The following is a 15,695-nucleotide window of genomic DNA, read 5'->3' on the forward strand; positions in this document are numbered from 1 at the left end:
GTTAGAACTTAAAGAGAGAGAGAATTTTCTCTCATCTCTCCCATCCACCCGCTTCTCTGAAGCTACTGTAATTAGGGAGGGAGAGGGGGAGAGAAAGAAAGAAAACATTTTTTCAAGCAATAAATCCAGCCACATTCTTCCTTGGTATCTGGCTGCAAAGGGTGTCAGATTGCTTCTAAACCTGCGATTTTTTTTTTAGAGTAAAGTCTGGCCTGAAACCATATGAAAAGCAATCCAACACAATTTTAAAAGAGGGAGTATGGCAAAAATGAATAGAGGGCCAGCCATGGAGTCAGGAAGAACTTTGTTAAAATCTTATCTCTGACACTGAATAGTTATAACCTAATTATTTAGGCCTTTTTTGTACTAGTGGAGGCACTTGGGGTTAAGTGACTTGCCCAGAGTCACATGGCCAGTCAGTATCTGAGGCCGGGTTTAGGTCTTCATTACTCCAGTCCACTGCACTACCTAGTGCCCCTCCAGCTAATTCTTTAAGATTCCACTTTAAAGACTAGCAGCCTATCTGTGACAGTGGAGAGTGTATTCACACTCAGAATCACATACAGTGAAATCACAAAAAAAGTTATGGTCATAAACATTAATTAGTCTAATACATTGTTGAAAATATAGAATAAGTCATCTTACTGTTTCTGAAGCTTAGCTGTAATGCCATATTGATATCAGAGGTGGTAAAACCTCTGAAGCATTCTATAATTTTCAGTCAGGCATAGTTATACAACCATTTTAACTAACTACATTTGATTTGTCCAAAAGAAAACCATAGAAGGACCAGTTTGTTAATGGTTTTGCCACCACAAAATAGCTAAAGGATTCATTTTGTCAAAATCTTTCACCTAGACAGTTTTTATGAAAAGATATATCCAGAGAGCAAAACATGGAAAGAGTCCAGACCCACAGACCACATTTTCTATTCGGTGGTTATGCTAAGACATAGAAGGAAATTATTAAATTTAAAGGATGCAAAGAGAGTCCTTTCTTCAAACACTCTCATGAAATACGTGCATAAATTCTGCTTAATATATTGATTCAAATTAAGAGCATTTGAGGATTCTAAGAAATGAAGTACAGGTTTCAGATGAGGTTAAATTAGATGCAGGTTGAAGCCTTTTACAAATATATTTTAAGCTTTGGTTTAAACAAATTAGTGTATTTACCAGTCACTTAACTTTAATCTAGTTTGTACCAATTTACTAACTGTTAATGAATGCACTTATTAGGAAACAATAGGCATTGCTAGACAATCTGGGCCATTTGTACAATTAGTAATTGATACAAACCATATGACAGAATGACAGATACTCATCTGTTTAGAATCTTCTGGGATGTAGTAATGCCCGAAGATAGGGATTAGAATAGATTAAAGCAACAGGTTGACAGACAAGACGCTGGGTCTTTAATTACATAATACAAAGTGAGCCCATTTGACAATTACCCAATTTGTTACATCAAATTGCAACAATGAAACTGGAAAATTCGGTCACCAGTGCATAAGCTTGGGGCTTGCCATCCATTTTAATCATCAACAAAAATGAAAGTAACTCAATGGTTCCTTGAACTTTCAGTTTTTCCTTGTGTAGATATAACCAATCAACAAACAAGTATGTATTAAGCTCCAACTCTGCACAGCACTTTGCCTAGGAGCTGAGAACACAAGTGCCAACAAGTGCATATCATATTTATGTACACACACACACATATACAACATAAAGTTAGACACACATATATAGTTAGCTTTATGCTTTATGTTTTTTATATGAATTGTATATGCATACATACACAAAATAGTCATATACAACATAGTTTGGGAGGAAGGGCACTAGAAGTTGGAGTAATCAGAAAGACTTCATTCAGAAGATAGTGCTTGGGCTGCATTTGATAGAAAAAAAAAGGGACTCTGAGGAGGAGGTAAAGGGTGAACTCACTTCAGGCATATGGCACAGCCTGTATAAAGGCACAAAGAAAGGAGATGGAGTGTCTTGAGTGAAGGATAAAAAGACCAATCTCCCTTCCATTTCTGCTATCAGATGATTCCAAGGGCCATGGTTTTTTTTTTTTTTTTTGGTTGTTTGTTTTTGTTTTTGTTTTTTTGCTGGATTTCATTTAAATGATCCTATCTTAATGGGATTTCATCCTATCGTTAGAAAGATACTCAAGGGGTCAACTGTGTCATAATAACAGCATGATGCAACCGTTTTGGCCTTAGGTTAATCAAACAGGAGGCAAGACTGCCTAACACCTAACCTCACTGAGATCCACTATCACCACTCCTCTTCTGCTAACTCTTTTAGCAACACACACACACACACACACACACACACACAATTATGCAGTTTTTGTGTGTGCTTGTAAATAATGAAATTGTTGCAATTAACTGTCTCCTTTGGCAGGAATGCTCCCAGCAGCAACCAGTTCAATAACTTTTCTGCAGAGATTCTTTGGGATAAGGGAGCTTAATGAGAAAGATGGGGAGCAAGGGGAAAAACAGAGCTACAGAGATAATCCAATGCTAAAATGCTTTGTAGAAACCAGGACAGATAAGATTCAGGTTGTCACTGTCTTCTCCAGAGTCTCTAAACCTGTTCTGCCTTGCTTCAATAATCTTTCTAAACAGTCTTCTCTGCTGCTCTCTTTAGTTAAAAAAAATTGCCATAATTGGGCTTGCTCAGGAGTCACTGAATAGTTCAGATCAGAAATAGATCATAAAATGCAATGCTGTGTATATTTATGTAGGTTGAAGCAATGGGTCAGAAAATAGAAGGTATGTACAGATTTAAATTCTGTTACTAAGAATGTGTCCATATGCAGTGGCCTATTGCTAATAGAACAATTTGTGTCCCTCATATAGACATAGACTGAATGCAAGACAAACAAGTCTTAATTCGTGAACTTCATGGCACATCTGTGTCATACTTATCTATCATAATAGGAAAATATGGATTATGGAAGAATTATTTAAGTGTATATATTTCCATTTACAGTAGCCTATTCATAAAACAGTTGGCAGCTTCATATATATGTAAACTGGGTGCAAGGCAAATAAATCTTAGGGGAAAGTCTCATGACACATTTTTATCATAATTGTCTTTCATAAGAAAATTATAGATTATAGAAAATTTTGTTAAAGTTGTAAGCAATCCTAAAATAATTTGACAAGATCATTATATGATTGAAATTTTGCTTATGTATGTCTTTTGACTTGCTGCTTCATAATATAGCTTGTTAGAGACAGAAGAAATTGTAGATCTTATATACTTTAAGCACCCTCACTTTACAATGTGGAATTCAAAGGTCATTTAAGGGGATATGACTTGCTGATCATTGCAGAACTGGGATTTGAACTCAGGTCTTTCAGCTTCAAGTCTAACATGCTGCCCACTATATCATGATACTTCTAAATGGCTAAAAAAATGATCATATCACTGGTGTGTTAGTGTTTGGGTGTCACATGGTACCCAAAGACATCTTCTTCTTCATGCTCATTAGAATAAATAAGAAAATCACTTTTTTTCTGGGTTAAGACCCTATATTGAATTTCCCAAACATCACTTCACTTATTAACTTAAAACAGGAGATTTTATAAGACAATGCATTGAAAATGGTCACTGGGTATCTATTTTAACAGCATCTATGATTGAGATTTTGGCATTTTCCTCTATAAATGCAGAGTGAAGCAGCAGAAAATACTACCATTTTCGCTTATGAATCATTAACATAGTTTAAAAAAAAGCAGGGAACTTCTTTTGTTGTTGTTCAGTCATGTCTGATTCTTTTTAACCCCATTTGGGTTTTCTTGGCGAAGATAATGGAGTGGAATGTCAGGAAGATATAGGAATGTCCTTCCTCTCTCTCTCTCTCTCTCTCTATTATATATGAATGTGTATGTGTGGATTCCTATTTCATTTTTCTCTGTGTAGAAGGATATCAGATTTTGACTTGCTTTATAGTATTTTCAGAGAGGTTTTTTTTTTCCTTTAAACATCTAAGGATGAATTTTAAATATTTGATTTTAGGATCATACATCTAGAGTTGGAAGGTACCTTTAAGGCCATCTAGCCAAACCTTCTTGTTTTATAGATGAGGAAACAGGCTTTTTAAGTGAGCATCTCACTGAACCTAAAGAGTTTAGTGAAGTTGTGCAAGGTCACACAAGTAATAGGTATCAGAGACAGGATGTGAACTTTGTCCTTTGACTCCAGAATCTGTACTGTTTCCAATGTACCGCACTTCCTCTTTGAAAGTGTTCTGTTAATAAGAATTACAGTACAAAAGAATTTGAATAAAATAACCATATCATGTATTTTTTTTTCTCATGATTTAGGAGTTTGAGCTGCCAGCGGATCACTCTGCATAAGAATTTGTTCTTCTCTTTTGTTTGTAATTCTATTGTCACAATCATCTGGCTAACTGCTGTGGCCAACAACCAGGCATTAGTTGCAACCAATCCTGTAAGTAAGATTTGAGTGTTTTATTTATGGGGGAAATTATGTGTGTGTACACACACAGCTAATTGTATACTTACATTTAAATTTGTGTACATTTGAAAAGCTAAGGTACAGAGAATATCTGTATTTACCTTGCAGTATGTTTATTATATGTATGTATGAATGTGTACTTGAAAATAAAGTTGAATATTGAGATAAGTATTTAAAATAGTCAAATGGAAAAAACACCATTATCTCAATTATCTGAATATTTTAATGAGTTAGGTAATTCATTTTACAGGCATAGCTACTACTTTAGATTTGAGAATTATGACGTTATTTTTATATCACATCAAACACCAAAGAGAGCCCGTGAAGTGTATTAGACCGAGGAAGAGCCTCAGAGTCAGGACAACCTGGGTTTAGTTCTAGCCTCTGTGCTATATGACACATTTTTAGAATAAATCAAGCAATTCTCTTAAGTCTACAAGTTACAGATTTGCATTGGTGAATAGACTTTCCATACAAGAAGTTGACTAAAGAAATGAAAATTTTTTTTCCTGGAGTCATGGAGTACATTAGAAGCTCTATCTGCATATTAACAAATTGTCTATGATCTATTTATTTAAAAAAAAAAAACTTAAGCCATTCTTTGACATGTTGATATGATATCCTACTATAGAAAGAAATGTTTATCTCTTCAATATTTTCAGTTTCATATGAGTATAGCCACACTCAATTCTAGAAAAAATGGAACATGTTTATGTTATTTAATTTTGTTATTCTAACAACTTTGTACAGATCAAGTTAATCATCATGATCAACTGATAATTATTAGATATTCTTTTAAAATCCCCTCAATGATGTATCTTTCAAAACATGAAAACAGATATTTAAGTATCAATATGAAATAGGGATAGGGACTTGAATTTTTATTTAATTGGTACAGAAAAGTTGCTTAGAGCACTGAGAGGTTAAATGACTTATCCAAGGTCACATAGCAAGGATAACACATAGTTAGGACTTGAATTCAAATCTTTCTAGTTCTGATCTCAGCTCTCTATCCACTAGATCATAATGCCTCTCAACATTAATATTATTAAATTTAATTTTAAAATATAATATATTTATATGTAACATAGAGCTATAACTGAATCAGTTGTGAAACACTAGGGAATGGGGATTCCATTCTTGTATCTTAGTAGTGAATATGAACCTAGTGACAGACCACACAGCTGTCATCTGAGGATTAATTTAGCTGAGTCTATAGAAGATTGTTACCTATTTGGACACCAAAAAGTTCTGAGACTAGCAATTCATAAAATCTTCCACTAGACAAGTTGGTGATCTGAGTTTATATAGGCTCTGCTCATGAGAATGAAATAATAAATCCTATAACTATATGATAATATAATTAAAATGTTCTATTTTTTCAAATATATACATATATGCATATGTGTGTACTATAATATACATATGTAGTACTTAATATAAGTACCATACTAAGTATTAATATAAGTGCTAAATACTTATGTGGTACTTAGAATAATATTTAATAATATAGTAAATACTCCATGTGTTTTAGTATTAATATATGTGCTATATATGAGTACTATAGTACATAACATACATACATACATAAAAACAATATACTACATAAGAAAGTTAGTGGATTAGTACATGTTACAATCTTGAATCTGGAATTAGAAAATCCTTGATATACATGGAAATAAATATGTAATTTTCAGTTCCTATACACATGTCTAAATTTTAATTAATAAATAAGTATATAACTATTATAATTAATTAATAGATTTTTTTTACACAGGTGAGTTGCAAAATATCCCAGTTTATTCACCTTTATCTGTTGGGATGCAATTATTTTTGGATGCTTTGTGAAGGAATTTATCTACATACACTGATTGTAGTGGCTGTGTTTGCAGAAAAGCAACACCTGCTGTGGTATTATCTTCTTGGCTGGGGTAGGTACCAATGTCCACATATGCACATTTTCCTATTTACATCCCACACTGTGCATTCTTTTGTCAGTATGCTTAACATTATATTTATACATGTATTAGGAAAATTATTCAGATGTGTTTCTCTTGGTTTATAGTGGAAATAAAAACACTTTGACTTAGACACCAAATCATGCAATCTCAATGTTAGAAGGGAACTCAGAGGGCATCTAGTTTTATTGCTATTGTTGTTGTTGGGTTGTTTCAGTCTTGTCTGATTCTTTGTGACTGCCTTAGGGGTTTTCTTGGCAGATACTGGATCTGTTTGCCATTTCTTTCTCCAGATCATTTCACAGATGAGGAAACCGAGGCAAACAAGATTAAGTGATTTGCCCAGTCTGGCTATTACTTTTACTAGCTAATTAGCTATTACTAACTAATATGGCTAGTAAGTATCTGAGGCCAGATTTGAACTTAGGAAGAGAAGTCTTCCTGACTTCAGGCTTGACACTATCCTCTGAGCTACCTAGTTTAAACCATATCAAAATTGTCTCTTGTTACTGTTTTTCTTACACAGTTAGAAAACAGTGGATAATGGACTTTTTTTTTTATCACAATGTGGGTGTATTGGTTTACCTTTGCCAAATTAAAGATTGTTAGTTTGCAGAACCAAGAAACTATTTTTATTTAAAAAAAATGTTTTGTGTTGTATAAAACATTAAAGAGTGCTCATTTTCTTTGGCATTGCAATAAAATAAAAAGAACATTAGTCTATAAATCAGGATACCTGAGTTCTAGTTCCCCTCCTGCTGACTAGTTGGTGAACTTGGACAAGTCACATGACCTTTAGGGGAATGTTTCCATATCTGTAAAATGAGGAAGGAGAAAGCTGGACTAAATAAACTCAAAGGTTCCTCTCCACATAGTAGCTCATGTTAAATGCTTGTTCAGTGGAATCCTAACTCTAATTTCTATTATCTGAGTCAATATATGTTTGTTTTTGGAAATCTTAAGTAATTCTTTGAATGGGAGCAACAAAGTTGAAAAAGAATCGAGGAAAACAAATATGTATTACTCCTAAATTCCTCTTACTCTATATTACTAGAACACAAAAATATAGTGCTGTCATAGTTTAAAAGTAGGAATAATAATTAGAATACTTTACAATATTGATACCACTAATCCTGAGAGAGTTAAATTGCTTTGCGTAACTACCCTACAAAGCATAATATCAGCTTGAATATTATTTGTATAAGATCTTTAGCAACTTTTGTGATTTGAATCATATTCGTTTTAGAGTTATTGTGATAACAAAATGAGATACAGTTTGCAAAGTACTTTGCAAACCTTAAAGTGCTATATAAATGCCAGCTATTATTAAGGGTATCCCCAAAGTCTTACTGCAGTTTTAAAGATTTAATAGTTATTAGGTAAATATAATAATATGTATGCAATTAAATTAGGTAAATAATCTATGCAACCTTAAGCAAACTACTCCAGTGGTGGAAAAGTGAATAAATGAACCAACTATCTGAAATGTATTGCGTTCTTTCTTCAGGCAAATTATATTAGGCAATATTGGTGATACCAACAGTTATACAAGATGTCCCAAAAGTATTAGTGCTGTTTTAAGGATTTAAATATTGTCACATTAAGATAAAATCTATTATTTAAAGAAAAGTTTTTCAACTTCCTTTTGTATTTTGGCTTCCTCCATTAGATTGAAAGCTCCTCGAGGGCAGAGATACTCTCTTTATATTTGCATCTTCAACTCTTAGCATAGTGCCTAGCACATAATGGGTACATAATAAATGATTGTTGTGTGATTGCCTTAGATTTATGATGATATTATAAGCTCCTTGAGGACAGAATTTATGCTTCATAATTCCCTGTATTCCACTCACAACAATAATGAAGGTGCTCAGTACTTCAAAGAGGCATGGAGTGGGGGGAAGCCTCTGCCTCCTTCTAAGGCAGAGCCCAACCACCCAATTCCTATGGGGGACAATTTCAGGAGTTACTGTGGCAGAAATAGTCCCTCATCAGCAACTTTCTTGCCATGAATACTCATGGCAATTTAAGGTTTGCAAAGTACTTAACAAAGTATGTCTCATTTTGTCATTGCAATAACTCTTAGGAAGTTAGAGTAATTATCTTTTTAGATGAAGAATCTGAGGATCAGGTTAAGTGACAATCCCTGATTATTTCTAGTTAAGCATAAATGACAGAATTTTAATCTCTGTTACTCTTGATACCAAGGCCAAGGTTCTTTCCACTACATGATCATTTTACTGTCAAAGCAAAACCACTATTGGACTATAACAGACTATAGTGGATTGTTCTTTTCTTACAACCTCAACAGACTAGGGAGAGGCGTTAGCCTTATCCCTCAAGACCAGCATTACAAGACAGTCTAAACCATACTCTATTTTTTTATTATTTGGAGCAATCTAAATTATTTTGGGTGCCTTGGACATAATGGCAAAATTTGCATTTTGTATTTAAGGCTTCTTGATTTAATGATGGTAAAGTTCATTTTGATTCTTAGTTAAAAATTTAAAAACTACTACATCAAATGAATGGGGTGAGGAGGAAGGCAGAGAAGGTACTGATGGGAGGGCATAATGGAGAAGTCAGTCAGAGAAGTCCCAAAGTAGAGCAGCCAGGTGATGTATGAGATATCTGAGCTGGGCTAAGACACAAGAAAACCACTTCCATAAGACAGTGTGGTAGAAGTATCAAATTATTGACTGGTAAGGACAGCAGACGCTCAACAAATATCATTTGTATTCCTTTAGCACTTTCTGTAATTTAGCCTTGCCTTGAAGAAATATCCACTTAAAAGGTAAATAAAGGTGAAAAGTCATTTCTTTCCTTCTTTTATCTTGACAGGATTCCCACTGATACCTGCCTGTTTACATGCTATTGCAAGAAGTTTATACTACAATGACAAGTAAGGCAATGTTTCTTTCAGATTTTTACTACAGATGTACAAAAATGAATCTTTAGTACTCATTTCTCTGCCTTTTTTCCCCCTAGCTGCTGGATCAGTTCTGATACTCATCTCTTATACATCATTCATGGTCCAATTTGTGCGGCTTTATTGGTATGTTTTTTTTTTAGCATGTCTTATTTTTATTCTCAATTTAATTGACTCAATTGTCTACTCTTTATATCACATTCCTAGATACTTACAGTGTAATATTCTAAAGAAAGCTAGTTCTCCAGTATTTTTATAAAATGATGTTTATATTCAATGAAATTATTCTTTAATTTAGCATTATAGCATTCAATAAGTAAACAACCTTTTAAAAAGCAGTTTCCTAACTGGACATTTATATGTGGGAAAGAAATTTGGTTATATGTTATACTCTTTTTTCATTTTATAAAGTACCTCAAGTTCCTACAGTTCATGTGTAATTAACATTTTATCTAGATATCACAGAAGGAAATGTAATCATAGGTAATAAAAGCATTACTTGTATTCAAAGAGATACAGAGTTTCACATAATGAAAAACATTGAGTATTTAGATAGCAAAATCTGAAAAATCCCTGAAAGATTTCTTCTATAGAGATTTAATAACACTTAACAAGGGGGCATGCGTTAAAATCAATTGCATTTTTTTAAAAAAATTAAGGGAATAACATCATTAATCCATGAGCAAAAAAAAAAGATGCAGCATGATAACCTTCATAACTAAATAATACTATTTCATATTTTACATACTTTTTAATGTTTATAAATCCCTTTTCTCATAACAGCTCTACAAGTTAGAAAGGATAAGAATTACTATCCTGAGTTTACATATGAGAAGTCACAGAGTCACAGAGAGGTTCAGTGACTTGCCCAGGGTCACACATCTAGTCAGTACTGGAGCTAGAATTCAAATCCAAGCCACTGACTCCAAATTCAGTTCTCACTTTCTACTACACCATGATGCCATAATAATCATATAAGTGTAGGTATATACACACATATACATATATACACATGTGTATACACATATAACACATGTGTGGTATGTGCATACATATAGTATACACACATATATATGTATCTCACAAGTAGGCAAAGATGGATAGGGTACTGTATATAAGGGATCTCAGAAGTCGTCTAATCCATCCTCCTAATTTTCCAGATAGAGAAACTGAAGACCAGAGAGGTAAAATGACTTGCTCAAGGTCACAAGGTTGTTATATGTTAAGTCATTCAATTCATACTTATTAAGTACTATTATGTGCACAGTAGATACTGAGCAGAATAAAAAAGAAATCTGAGGCATAGTCCTTGGCTTTTAAGAGCTTGCAAAATAGCTAGAGACACAAGACACACAGTTAACAATGCAATAGGTAAAAATACAAAGTGAAGTATTTGGTTAAAGACTAAAGTCAGTAGTTAAGGTAATTAACATAACTATTAATGCCACTAGCTTTATTGGAGGTTGAAAGATAACTTTCTTCCTCAGTCCCAAATACACACAAACAGCCTTGTTCCAGATAACAAATACACATACAACTGCTCCATCAGGTGTGGGAATTTGGACATGTTACTTAACTCTTCCATGCCTCAGTTTCCTCAACTATAAAAAGGAGAAAATAATAACACCAACTTCACAGGGTTGTTGTGAGAATCAAATGAGACAGTGTGTGTTTGTGTGTGTGTGTGTGTGTGTGTATGTGTATAAAGTACTTTGCAAACCATAAAGCAGTATATAAATTTGATGATGATGATGATGATGTTTACAGAAAAAGACTAATTCTTATTTATCTTTACCAAGGCAATGAAAACAGTCCTCCCCAGCTTGAAGGAAATAATCTTTTGTTACTGTACCTATAGGCTACTCAGTTTATCAGCTTATAAGTCTGCCTTTCCTATGCATCTAACTTTCCTAGGCATGGCTTCTTGACTATTTCCCTAGGATAATTGTTCCATATATATGAAATTTACTTATTTATCCATGATGTACCTGACATTAAAATGGGGAGATTTTCTGATAAGTGAAAGCAAAAAAGTATACTTTGCTTTGTTTACTGAAAAAGGCGTATATACAATAAAGATGAAAGATGATTCATTTTTTTTGTAATTATGTGAGTGAAGATTTCACTGTTCAGGCAGTTAACCTGCCAGTTCAGATTTTTCACACCCCACTGAACATGGCCTGATTTTTCATACCAAAGGAATGCAATATTATACTAATGGGGGAAAATGGACCTGAAAACGTTTTGAAGGACAAGGTGATTTTAAGGAATTCTTTTTGTGGCAGAGAATATTATCACTTAATTATGTTGAGTTTCAAACTCCAAAGTCTATGAAGTAGAGCAGATATAAATTTTGAATAATGAAAAAATATGACAAGGTAATACAATTATGTACAAGTGCTTTTCTGAGACTGTTTTCTTCAAGGGAAGGAAATAATTTAGGAATGTAAAAGGGAAATATGGCAGAAGGGTAATGGGGCTGGAGAGTGGAACTAGGATGGAGGAAAATCTTGATTCAAATTAGGCCTCTGACACATACTGACGATATAATGCCAAGTAAGTCATTCGGTCTCTCAGTATCCCAGGCGACTGGGATATGTAAGACTCCATGTTTCAGAATGGTTGCAGATCTGTATTAGTGGAGGGAATCTCACATGAGAGCTTCTAATACCAGTAAAACAATAGTTTCCTTCAAGTGTAGTTGTGCATCAGGGTGGGGGAAGGTGTTCCTTTAAGTGAAAAAAAAAAGTTCCATCCCATATCCTTGTTATAAGGTTCTGACTGGAGAGGTCAAAAATATATTTTGGTTAGATGAACTGATTTTCACTATGGTAGAAAATTATGTGGGAGCTTCCTTTTTCCTATTCAAAATATAGAAAAGTTTAAAAATGTTATATGAATAATTCATGTTTCAAATACCACATTGCTTTCTACTTTTTGCATGAGAAATTCACCTATCTTACAATATAAAAAATATCACTGTAAAGGTTATTTATTTTCCATCTGTTCCTACTGTTCTGTCAACTTTTATCTTCCACTAGTTTTGTGCTCAAATGTATGTTTATTTCAATGCATTTTTTGATAATTACATTTCCCACTTCTAGTTTCTTCACTTTTTTAAATAGAAATTCTTTTATAGGACAACAGAGTGAATTTACTCGACATCTTTAAATTGATGTTACATAGAGATTGTCAGGGGAACTATTGTCCAATTAAATCTAGCACATTGATGTATAAGTTAGAAGAAAATGCTTATTCTATTTTCAAGATTAGTTTACATAATAAACCTGTCTGTTACCCCTCTCTATAATCCCATATTCTTTTAAAAAATCTTAACTGCAACCCAATAAGATTTTTCCCCCTTCACAGAGTAGCAACAGAAATTACCATATTTCTACCATTGTTTTAATAAAGGACATTAGCTAAGACACTTACATAAAATACTCCATCTTTATTGTTCTACATTTGTTTATTTTTAAGTTGATATGTGAGATCACTTTGTCTTCTATCCTTTATTGGTGGGTAATATTTTCCACTGAGTTAAAAAACAAAGTTAGCTGCAGTATATGTTTAGAGAAGGTAATAAATTGAAAATGGTGAGATAGCAATTCATATAATAATATACTCAATTCTTACAGTTCTCTTAAGGACTCTTTCTACTTTTGTCTTTAGTAGTAATATGCCTTTATTTATAAGCATACGACTTTTCATGATGAAATTTCTACTGAGGCCTATTGTTTATTTGTGCTATCTTAAGTTCCATGGGGATAGAGGGACTATTTTTTATGCCTCTTCTCTTTTCACAGTGTCTTTTTTTAAACTAGCAAATTTCAACGATAAGAAGTGTCATCCTCTCAGTTCCATCTTTTGTAAAATTAGGCATTTGGACTGAATGACCTGTATGATCCTATGAATCTACGCTTGTATAGATTTTTAAAATTTCTGAAGCAGAAATTTATAGTTCTAAAAATATAATAGGACTCACTATACAGTACATATTTAATACTTCAGAAAGTCCATAATTTCATTATTTCATTGGTGTAAGTAATAATTATGGCTATGATTTATATAGTACTTTAAAGTTTAGAAAGCACTTTATATGTTATCTTACATGCTCTATCTTGCAGCCTCTCATTTCTTAATAAATTGTTTATATAAAATTTCTATAAAAAACTATAAAATTTCTGTTTCTTCATAGCAACCTACTGATATCATCAACACAAATATTATTATCCCATTTTTCAGATAAGGATATTGATCAAGATGTTGATCAGCCAATGGTCATATAGACAATGAGTTTATGAGGCAGAATTTAAGCCCAGACTATGTAATGCCAAGTTTAACACTCTGTGCATTATCATTCTATGTCTCATATAGTTTTTCCCCATGTTACATAAAACATTACCACGGTGTTTTCCAAATTACTGTATGGATTTGCATATGCTCATGTGTTTATATATTGTGTTTTTGGATGCAAACAATTGATTGGGCCTTTAATACTGGTATTGGGAATACTTGATCAGTGATTTATGGAAGATGTTAGAAATAATCAAGAGGGAGTTGGATTGGGAGTGAAAATAGAGAAAAGTAAATGAATACAGGAAGAGAGAACCAGAATCTTTTAGTAGGGGAGATGTGGGGCAAATTACATAATGCTAGGAGAAATTGCCTTAATAGCTGCTCATTAGCACTGTTGATTAAACCTTGCTCGATATGTACGAGATGTATTTCTTGTTAAAAGGACTTTTTTGACACCCAGTAAAGTTAGATTTGTATGGTTTGACCCGAATATGCCCCAAGGTTTTGGGTTTCAGATGACTGCAGGATCTACAAGCACACAATAGAAAAGAATCTTAAAATAAAGCATGAAAAATACTGAAATTTAAAAGAAAATCTCCAGATGTTTGCATTCTACCAGAATTTCATGTTCCTTTAAAATCATTCATCCTTTCTTGTTAATGGATTTTTAGTTTATATATTCAGGTCATGGCATGGAACCCTTGGACCCAACACATTCTCATTTATTGGGGCAATAAAGTATGCATAATTTATTAGATCCATGGTCCTCCACATGTAAAATCAGTTTAGTGTGAGCTAAGAAATGATACATGTATGATGCTGTAGGTAACATAACAAAACTTCATTTTTTGCCCTTCTAGGTGAACCTCTTCTTCCTGTTGAACATTGTGCGTGTCCTCATCACCAAATTAAAAGTCACTCACCAAGCAGAGTCAAATTTGTACATGAAAGCAGTAAGAGCAACCCTCATTCTTGTACCACTGCTTGGAATTGAATTTGTACTAATTCCTTGGAGACCAGGAGGACTAATTGCTGAAGAAATATATGACTATATCATGCACATCCTCATGCATTACCAGGTACAAGATCATTGGGGGATTTGTTAGTGTCTCCTTTATATAACAGTTCAGTGTAATTGCTGATCCATACCATGCAGTCTTCATTCATTTTCGGTATTTTGCCTTCTATGAAAACGTATATTTGAGCATGGCCTCTTTTTTCCAATTCTTTTCTTTTCCTCAGCAGTATTGTTGTTATCATTTTGCCCCTTTTTGTTGTGGAATACCATTTCTGCAAAATAGAGAAGAGATCAAACTCACCCTGCCCCTTCCCACATTGTATCCTTGGTTTAGGAGTTCAATGAAAAGATTCCTTATTCACTAGAAACTCTGACAAAATTCTTTGCCACCTAGAAGTCATGTAGAACAGAACTGTGTTGGGAAGGGGGATGAGTATGAGGATACCACCTCATTTTCAAGGGAATGCCTATAGGCTATCTAGACTCCCACAGCCCAAACCATACATAGGCCTATTCAGAACCTTCAACTGGGACTTTCATATGTATCAGATTTCCATAATCTAGTGACACTAAAGGGGAGTAAAACAATAGGAGGAATTACCTCTCCTATATGATTTACCTTAATCTATTCACTACCTAAGTTTAAGAAGAGGCTCATTGATATATGTAAAAATAATCCTGTTTGGGGATTGGAGACTATTCTATAGCTTTCACATTATTTATTTATTTTTGGCAGAAAGAGTAGCAAAGATAGACAGAGCTTTATCTAGCTTATATCACCAGAAGTGGACAGAATTACCTTGGGAAGTCTGCTTTTAAAGCATTTAAAATATTGCCTCACTTTTTGCATGACTGACCGTGTACCTCCAGTGTCCTGAGTTGACCTTGGGTTCTCATAAAATACACCAGGAAAAAACAAGCTCTGGCAGGTTTTTCCTGGGTAGAAATGGATCATGTGCTGTCTCAGGGACTTCACCAACTTTAGAAAGACCTATTCT

At 33.7% G+C, this 15,695-nt stretch overlaps 1 protein-coding gene across 2 annotated transcripts in view; it reads left to right on the forward strand.

Moving 5' to 3' along the window:
• CALCRL (calcitonin receptor like receptor) overlaps positions 1 to 15,695 on the forward strand; it is a 126,400-nt gene that overhangs the window by 101,797 nt on the left and 8,908 nt on the right. For both annotated transcript variants that reach the window (XM_027865882.1, XM_027865883.1), the window contains exons 9-13: positions 4,340 to 4,466; positions 6,271 to 6,424; positions 9,293 to 9,353; positions 9,440 to 9,506; positions 14,540 to 14,758. In XM_027865882.1, the coding sequence (XP_027721683.1) occupies positions 4,340 to 4,466; positions 6,271 to 6,424; positions 9,293 to 9,353; positions 9,440 to 9,506; positions 14,540 to 14,758 (628 nt within the window). The remainder of the gene's footprint in view (positions 1 to 4,339; positions 4,467 to 6,270; positions 6,425 to 9,292; positions 9,354 to 9,439; positions 9,507 to 14,539; positions 14,759 to 15,695) is intronic.

The sequence above is a fragment of the Vombatus ursinus genome, unplaced genomic scaffold (assembly GCF_900497805.2).
Source record: "Vombatus ursinus unplaced genomic scaffold, bare-nosed wombat genome assembly UNPS02014779.1, whole genome shotgun sequence".
Lineage (NCBI taxonomy): Eukaryota > Metazoa > Chordata > Mammalia > Diprotodontia > Vombatidae > Vombatus > Vombatus ursinus.